The sequence below is a fragment of the Cornus florida genome, unplaced genomic scaffold (assembly GCF_030987335.1).
Source record: "Cornus florida cultivar Cherokee Brave unplaced genomic scaffold, ASM3098733v1 CherokeeBrave_3.0.0_Hap2_Chr03, whole genome shotgun sequence".
Classification (NCBI taxonomy): domain Eukaryota; kingdom Viridiplantae; phylum Streptophyta; class Magnoliopsida; order Cornales; family Cornaceae; genus Cornus; species Cornus florida.
Window position 1 is genome coordinate 51,995,366 of NW_026775573.1, and position 9,630 is coordinate 52,004,995.

Sequence of the window (9,630 nt, forward strand, 5' to 3'; positions counted from 1 at the left end):
ATTCATGAGTTAGAAAATAAAAATCACCTCCATGGCAGATTGGGGAAAGCAGCTGAACACATCCTTTTGTGACAGACCCTTCGCCGCCTCAAGGTCTTTTGGAGTCCACATGCTCTTATAATACGCCATGGCGATCTGGCCATCGCTTAACATGGTCTCGTTCGGCTTCACGAACGTCCCATCCGTTCGGGTGTATCGAGGAGCCCATGGTGGTAGAACAGGAATAGAGGCAGAGGCAGAAGCTGAAGCAGAGGTAGAGGCACCAGCTGCAACAGGCCCGGAGGGGGCAGGAGCTTTGACTGGGCGATGCAAGAAAGCGCTCGGCCCAGAGACTCGGGTCCTTCTTGTAAGAGATTCCTCCTCAAGGCTGACTCCACCCTCAGGATGAGGTCTTTTGTCTCGCTCTTTGTCCCGATCACCCCCAGCGGCAGCAAGGGTAGTAGTGATCTGTGGAGATGTGTTCGGGTTGGTAGCAGGGGTGCTAACAACAGGATCAATAGCCACCGTACTCGGGATAGTGTCAGAGATGGTGGCTGAAGAAGAGGCTGATGCAGGAGAGGAGGTTGCTCCAGCAGCAGTAGTGGCTGGGGGAGGATTTTTCCTCCTACCAAAGGAAGGAATCTGAAGCCTGCTCATTGTATAGCCGAGGGATGAGAGCGCTAGAAGGTTGTCTGAAGTGAGGAGGTCTGAGCAAGAAGGAATATCGTTCAGAACGTATTTCTTCAAGTAATTACTCCTATCCCTGCAAACACTGTAGCTCAAGTCATCACAAGGTATGCCTAAGGAGTGACATAAGAAAGTACAAAAGCGAGGAACACATGTTTCGCAGGGATAATCGTTTTTATGAGATTTGAATTTCTTATACGAGGAGACAGAACAGACGCCAAAGGCGCTCAGGATTGGGTAATCCTCTGCAGCAGGCGAAGACCAGGCCCCACTAACACCCACAATGTTATCCCTCCAACCCTTTTCAGATTTGATTGTATCTGTACATATGGACATCTTGTCGATCGGGTAGAGGTGGTAGAATGGCTCGTCAGTTCGGATCTTACTGACCTTATAGCAAAGAAGAAGATCTATGAGGTCAAGGTCCAGACCTCTGTCACGAATCAACAGTAACATAACGGATATGATTCTAAAGAAATTGGGGTTTACCTGCAGGGTGGATATCCCCAGTCTATTGAAAACATAATTAAATAAGGGATGCAGAGGGAACCTAACGACATTCAGTTGAAGGTTAGTAAATAAAACCTCACCGGGAAGAAGGCCGACACCGGTCATAATATTAACATCCCTAGGGCAAACCCTAACATGGATGTCGTCAGGAAGTCTAAGTCTCATACGAAGAACATCTAGATCTACAACCATGGTGGAAGCAATTGAAGGATCTAAAAGAGTAAAAAGAAGTCTGCCGAAAGTAAAAAGGAACAAGACTAACCTCTGGGGTAGAAAGCAACAAAGAGCACTGCAAGATCGCTGGAAGAATGACTCTTGAAGAATTTCACCGGATGAAATCTAGCACCGTTCTAAAAAGATGAGCGAGAGATTTGACTGATGATGGAGAGAGATGGAGATGGTAAAAAGGCATGAAGTGGCATTCTAGAGCCTTATAAAGGCGAAGTGGACCCGAGGGCCGAAGCGTCAGGGAGGCGAGAAGTTTATCGAACCCCGGAACATTGATTCCAGATCCGACCGCCCATTCCCCCATAAGGGTTTCTCAAGCCGTCAACATCATGATGAGACGCCTTTGATAATTACTCCCTTTTTAAACAAGGAGTAATTATGGGGGCAGTTGAGGAGGCCAGAAGTGACATGGGCCGGATATGACCCGCGAACATGGCAACCGGTCCTAGCAAATGGGTCCAGCCCATAGAGAAATACTGCCATATGGGCCGAACGCGAATAACCCATCAAAGATGACCAAAACCCACAGAGGAACGGGCCCGGATCTAGTAGTCCATTAGTGTTTGTAAGTATCTATAAATATGAGAAGTAATGGATGGATTTGGGGCATTCTGTTGAAGTGTAAGAGTTCTAGAGAGAGAAAATGAAAATGAATTTCTTGCATCTTCAGTAACGGATTTCAATATGAAGGGTTTGTAATAGAAAATCTCAAACGCACGAGGGGAAAAAAAAAATCTTTCCGTTTGAATGATCCCCGCAAAAAGATTGAAATAATTTTTATTAATTATTTTAAAAAGCTTTTAACACGTGTCATATTTTTATTGATCCAGGTCAGCATTAGAAAGATATCCTTATTTATACGGCTTAAGGCAAATATTGTTCTTGATGGTAAAATCTTAGCTAATGATGGATTCTTTGAGAAACAAATTGAATTTTTTGATCAGCTTGTTTACGTGAATCAATAACAATCTTGTATTTGAAGGAATGCAAATTGAATTTTCCTCTCTCTCTCTCAAGGAGAAGAATAATAAAAAAAGAGAAAAATGAAAATTTTCATCTCTTTTTAAAATTTGTATGTACAATTAAGGATTGCTGCCATATCAATCAAAAAGACTGTTCTCGTTACAAGAATATTCTATTGATGTGACACTAAAGACCGAGAATAAATCATTAATAAAGATCGTTATGCATGCCCCTAATGAGTGCAATAGATTTTTGAGAGATAAAATGTTAAAAGATTAGTAGAGGCATTATTAAAAATTTTAGAAATCTAAAAGATGTAATATAAAAAATAAAAAAATAAAAATAAAATTTGTAGGGGACAAAAGATTCTGGAGGCATTATTATTACAAATCGAGAGATTAGTAGAACCGTTATTAAAAATTTTAGAAACCTAAAAGATGTAATATAAAATAAAAAAAAATTTGTGGGGACAGAAGAGAAAAAGTTTAATGTTTATGGAGGTATTATTAATTCAAATCAAGCAGTGATGAAAATAGTGTGTATGTTTGTTTTATCATTATGGAGAAGGAAAAAAAAGCTCTTTAAAGAAAAAAAAAAATAAAACAGGTAAATAAATAAACTCTTCAAATGGGTCCTACTGATTTACGTGTCAAAATATGACAACGGTCATATTAGGGTGGCCCCCTCTTTGACCACAAGACCCGAACTTGGGTGTTCTTGAGAGAATTTTTATACATCATTTCAATACAAGAAAATTATTTCTCTTTGCTTCAGATATTCAAATTCTCGTCTTCTCTATATTTCTTCTATATTTATAACAGACGCATATTCATCTATTGTGTTTTCTCTCTCTCTATATATATATATATATATATAATTTTTTTTTTTTAATTTTAACGATTTTTATTTTTTACATTTTTGGTAAGTGATTCTTAAAATTTAAAAAGAAAAGAAAAAGTAAAGAAAAATATCATTTCTCTACTTCCTCCCTCTCTGCCCTTTCCGCTTCGACGGAGGCGGGAGACGACACAAACCATCACTCATCGGCGATCTCTCTCTCCACCATTGACGGTTAGTCTCACGTTCTCATCTGTTTCTCTCACTACTTTTTCCTCTGCTTCCAGCTCGGTCCGGCTAACTGCCTCTCATCGCAAGCACAATTTCTTTTCTTCAACTTCATTGCTATGAAGATTTAATAAAGAATTGAATTAAAAATCTTTTTTTTTTTTTTTGCGTGTTATTCTTTTTAAATTTGTCACTTGGTAAGTTTCAGAATCAGTATTGATTACAATCGTTTGCAATAGAATTCTTCGATATTGAAAGGGTTTGAAGAGGCTGTTTTAGGTCATAAATGCTCAATTTGGTGTTTTTGATTACTATCATCTGATTTTTTTTTTAGTAATTTTCCAATATATATATATATAATTTCTCTCTTCTACACTTTTACAGGATGCTTAGTTTGAGGTACTCTCCAGCTATATATACCAGAAGATTGGAATCGATTGAATTTTCCAGGAGTAGTAGTAGCGTTGTGGTGAGCTTTCGTTATATATTATTCAAGAATTATTAATTCATGCGTTGCCTAATAATACCATATTCTCAATGAAATATAGAAATTTAATTTAATTTAATCATCCCTTATTTGATTAAGAAATGATGGTAAATGAAGTACTCAACTTTGATCCTTTATAATTCCGAAATAGAATGGCAAAGCCTATGTAATCATATTCATTTTGTATGTAAATCCATCAATCAATAAGCGAACAATTTATAGAAATTTTAATCCCTCTTTAGCTTGTCAATTAGGTAATATGGGTGTCTCTAACGAGGTCCACTCCAATAGACATTTTCTTCTTCTTAATTGCCGCTTTATGTTTACATTCCGCACAGTCTGGGACGTGTCTCCTGCTATTAGCATTTGGTTCTCACGTTGAGTTGTTGACTGGCCATATTTACATTCTGAAAAAACTTGGCCAACGAGGATGTTGTAGTTCTTCATTTTATTGACTCACTTCAGGGGCTGTTGGCCAACTAAGTCGCTATTTTCACCACTGGCAGTGTCATTGGTTACATGATTATCACCAGGTTTTATGTTAATCTAAAAATGTAAAATAAGTCCCACCGGCCATTTGTACGGCCTTTATATTTTCAACCAACCACTTGGGTGTCCCTCTGGACGCGCCAAAATTGTTTGGTTTTCTTTGTGGGCATGCTAGAGGTCCCACATTGGAATGTGAATTCAATAACCAAACTTATATCTAGAGGACTCAATTGCCCTGAACCAAATATGGCATAATTGGCCTAAAGTGGGATCAAAGATGTTGGGAAGAGGGGTTACTCTTCCCCTCAAGTTCTAAATGCCTCAAATTGAGAATTTTAATTGAGACAAAATTAAAATAAAAGCATCTTGAAGTTATTTTTGTTCAATGTCATTTTCTTCATTACAATGCTCATAATCAAATTGAATACAAGTGAGGTTCAACAGGATGAACTATTTCTACAACTAATCCTACTTTCAGAAAGTAAAGGACTAACAATGTCTATAATTATGACAACATTGGCTATAAAAAAGAAAATGATAGGGAGAGTATTGATTTGGTCAGGGACCCTTTTTGTGAGTGTCACTTCTCACATTATAAATAGGTTTAAGCAGTTTAAGGAAGTGTTAGGCAGTTGAAAATGTGTTAAGTGGACGTCCGTACAATCACATCTCACGTTTTCCTGCCAACTTTTAAACAAATTCCTTACCTTTTGAATTAATAACTGACTAACCTTATTACTTTGGTGCTCCCACGATGAAAACCCTCTCTTCACAGGTCCTGTCTCTCTATACACACACACAACTGTATATATATATATATATGCCTTTCTTCTGTCAGTAAAGGTAGGTGATTTTTAGTGAATCAAATTTGGAAGTGGTTGTGTATGAATTTCTCATTTCAAATCTTTGTTCCACATCTCTTGCCTTTTCCCCTTCCATTTCTTGCTCTACTTGCTTGCATTCAATCAACTTTTTTTCTCGTTATTACATTTTAGGTTTCTCTACTATCAGTAATTGTTGTCAACTCAATTAGGCGCATAGGTATGTATCCGCATATATGTTCGAAGTTACAAGTTGCAAATTTGATTTTGGAGGGTCTGAATTTTAGGTCTATGTCTATTAATGCGTGTGTGTATATATTTGACAAGTGTATACATGTATAATTTTCTCTTGCCATGTAGTTGGTTGTGATTTTTGAAGAACTCAAATACTGCGCCTACATGTCTTTACATATATGCAGATATATGTGTTGCATATGTGAATTATTATCACTTGCCCTGTTGTTGATTTTACATAATTATGATGGGTAAGTGATTAATTACAATTTCAGTACTTGTGCTAAACTGAAAGTATTTTGTAAAGATATAGTTTTGTATGCTACTTTGAGGATTCTAACAACGTTTATAATTTTCAGTCTACTTTTGTGCTTGCCTTGAAACTTTATCTTATAAAATTGAATTTGTGTTTGATTGGCAAATTATGATTGGAATAGCACTTGATAATTCTCAGCAACAATAGCCTCCTTGTTGATTGTATGGGTTTTTAAACATGTTTGTCTGATTTTTCTTATCTATACACCAGTATTTGTTTCCTTGCTTGTAAGCTAAAGGAAGAAAATGTGATTGTTATCATTTGCAGTTTGAATTCTTGAGGAGAAGAAATGCATCCACCTTTAACGTTACATAGGCATCCAATGTGTGCCGAAGTGAGTTATCTTGCTTCTCTCATGTTCTCCTTCATTCCTTGTATGTATATGATTATTCTATGCTTATAAAACATTTTTATGGTTCATGTCTTGGAATGGATTACTTAAATTGTACTATATGTAATAGTATTTGTTAGGTGCAACATTTATGCCAAGTGTTGGTGTGGGCATGTGTCTAGTTAATAGATTCGTCTGATTCTCATTTCTTTTTATGCGGGAAAACGGTTGGGTTGTTGAAACTTTCTTTTTCTATATTTTTTTTTTTTTCATTCTTATGATATTGTATGAGGAATTGTTGAACCACGGTCTCGATTATGAGTACTAACCTCATTCTAACACCCAAGACAAAGACTACGAACATATTTAAAAAATGGCCAGTGAAACTTTTTCTTGATAAGTGGAAATGGACAGTAGAACTGATAACAAATTAAGAAGACACCTTCCTTTTCCTCTGTTGGAATGCCAAACACATTTCCATGTCCGTATTTGAGGTGTATAGTGTCCATGCGGTTACTTCAAACGCTTTGGAGTATCATCCATTTAATATTGATTATTGCACACAATAATGCTACGAGGTCAATTTTTTTATTGACTTGTTCCTAGCCTAGAGCAAGGAGGGTTGTCCCACGCAGATAGGCATTTGTAAATCTTAATGGTCAACTCTTTATCTAAAGAAGTCTTGAATTTTTTGAATGAACACCGGTGTTTTGAACGAAGATTTGGTTTTATACTGTGAAAAGAGGATAAGTGGACTCAACCTCAAAATGTTTGGACGAGAGTAGGGTGATGTAAGGGGAAGTTGATTTTGCCAACGCAATTTTCAACTGCTAAAATGTGAAACTGTGGGTTTGAGCCTTAGGGATGGCTATTTTGTGCAAACAATGCTAAAGGTTAGGCATGTACCCTGCCTGCCACTTCATTGGATGATAATGTGATGTAATTTCTTGTGGCCAGGGGAATTGCTTTTTCTTTTTTAATTAATTACTATGCAAGAAAGCAAGTTGGCAAATGTTTTTATATACAATTTTTTGATTTGCTTACTCGCTGCAGATTATTGAGCAGTTCCAAAAATGTCATTTGGATCACCCTATTGCGAAATTCTTTGGTGAATGCACTGACCTCAAGATAAAGCTTGATCGCTGTTTCCGGCAAGAAGTGAGTTTTTTTTTTTTTTTAATTGGTACTCACACACACATGCCTCTACCGAGACTTGAACCCCTGACCTCTCTTTGGAAAGTAGGAGCTTGGTACTCCTAGGCCACTGGCTTGTTGGTTCATCTGGGTATTTTGTTTCTCTCTGATGGCAGAATGTTTCAATAGTTTCTTTCTTTCCTTTCGCAGAAAGCTTTGAAGCGGAAGGCTAACTTTGAAGATAGTAAAAAACTGAAAGAGAGGCTTCAAGCTTACAGGAAGGAAAATTCTGAGAGAAGCACTGAAGAAAAGAACATACAAGCTTAATGATGAAGTACGACGGTATTTGAAAAATAATTCTAAGTTAGAAGTTTACATAAAGACTGGTTCTAACCCCACAAAAGTGGAGGGAAGTGGGGAATATATTAAAAATTACAGTGCGACTATAGACAGGAATACAACCAATGTCATGCTGCAATTTGTTCAGTTATTCATATGATAATGTTCCCATTATATCAATAAACTTGTGAGAAATTTAATTTTTATAATTGTAAGCACAATTTTTTCACCAAGTAGATTTGCAATAACCAATTTGGGATGTGAACTTTCTATAGTTGTGGGGTGTTTGTTGTTGGCTGTGGAAATTGTTATTTTATTTTATTTTTTTGCTGTAACTGAAGTTGATGTATTCCCTTGAATTTATATTTTAGGCTATTGTTCTAATTTTTTGACAGTTTTTTTTTTTTTTTTTTTTTTTTTTTTTTTTTTTTGTTGAAAAAGAGATATTCGGTTTAATAAGACCAGATTTTAGGGGATATGATAGGTGTGTAAATATAGATGGTCAATGGCTAAGATTAGGAAATTTTGTTAGTGTACAGCCTGTAGCTTCTGTTAGTGTACAGTCTGTAGTTTCTATTAGTATACATGTTGTAATTACAGCCTGTAAATTGCTGTTACAGCCTATAGTCAGCCTGTAGTTTCCTTTGTTAGTCCCTCGTATTTCCTATTTAACTAAAGCATTGTAAACCATTCAAAATACAGTAATATACATATTCTTTTCAATCTTGAAATCGCCTATTTGGTATCAGAGCATCTTACCGATTCTTCTGAAAAAAAAAAAAAGAACACCCCCTAGCCGTCTTTTTTTTTTTTTCTCTTCCAAACAACCCTAATCACCATGTCTGATGATGTACCTGAGTCCAAGACCAAGACCTTTGAGTCCCAAGTCCAAAACTCTCAAACACACTCGGTCCAGATTACCATAATTTGGCTAAATGGTGAAAACTTCTTTCGCTGGTCCCGGTTTGTGCGGATGTACATCCTAGGCAGAGGCAAAATCGGCTACCTGACAGGAGAAAAGAAGGAACTGAAACCTGAAGATCCATCCTACTCGACTTGGGATGCAGAGAATTCAATGGTGATGACCTGGTTGGTGAATTCTATGGAGGAGGACATCAATTCTAATTATATGTGTTACCACACAGCAAAAGAACTCTGGGACAATGTCAACCAGATGTATTCAGACCTAGGAAATCAGTCTCAAGTCTATGAACTAACGCTGAAAGTCGGAGAGATCCGTCAAGGAGATAACAGTGTTACAAAATATTTCAACTCTCTAAAACGTTTGTGACAAGACCTTGATTTGTTCAGCGATTATGAGTGGAAATCGCCTGAAGATTGCAACCATTACAAAAAGAAGGTGGAAGACAACCGCACCTTCAAGTTTCTCATTGGACTCAATGTCGAGTTTAATGAAGTGAGAGGCAGAATAATTGGACGGCAGCCCCTGCCTTTAATCGGTGAAGTCTTCTCCGTGGTTTGAAGAGAGGAAAGTCGCAGGCTGGTCATGCTTGGAAAAAAGTTATCAAATGGTGCTGTTGAGACCTCTGCCCTGGTCGCATCTGAAGCGAATATTGGCAGGAAACATAATAAAAAGCCCGGTCTTTGGTGTGACCACTGCAACAAGCCTCGCCATACCCGTGAAACTTGCTGGAAAATTCATGGTAAACCAGCGAATTGGAAGAGTAAGCAGGAAGGTAGATTCAACCAAGCCCCATCAGCTCATGAAGCCGAGGCACTTCCCTTCAGCAAATAACAGATGGATCATCTTCTAAAATTGCTGAAATTCAATTCATCATCTGGTACTCCTAATGCTTCTCTTGCTCAAACAGGTAACAACCCGAAGGCCTTATCTTGTCATTCAAATTCCAGTGTTACCCCATGGATCATTGATTCAGGGGCTTCTGACCATATGACAAGTTTTTCTCATTTATTTCAAACTTTTTCACCTTGTTTTTGGCTCTGAAAAAATCAGAATAGCCGATGGTTCTTATTCTCCTATTGCAGGCAAAGGTTTGGTAAAACTTTCAAAAATTATTGATCTTAA

At 37.3% G+C, this 9,630-nt stretch overlaps 1 protein-coding gene across 1 annotated transcript; it reads left to right on the forward strand.

Moving 5' to 3' along the window:
• Window positions 1-3,281: 3,281 nt before the first annotated feature.
• On the forward strand, window positions 3,282-7,857 carry LOC132300519 (uncharacterized). The gene is made up of 5 exons (XM_059797630.1): window positions 3,282-3,438; window positions 3,817-3,901; window positions 6,047-6,113; window positions 7,164-7,268; window positions 7,455-7,857. The coding sequence occupies exons 3-5, from the start codon at window positions 6,069-6,071 to the stop codon at window positions 7,569-7,571; spliced, it is 267 nt and encodes an 88-aa protein (XP_059653613.1). The 5' UTR covers window positions 3,282-3,438; window positions 3,817-3,901; window positions 6,047-6,068; the 3' UTR covers window positions 7,572-7,857.
• The last annotated feature ends 1,773 nt before the right edge of the window (window positions 7,858-9,630 follow it).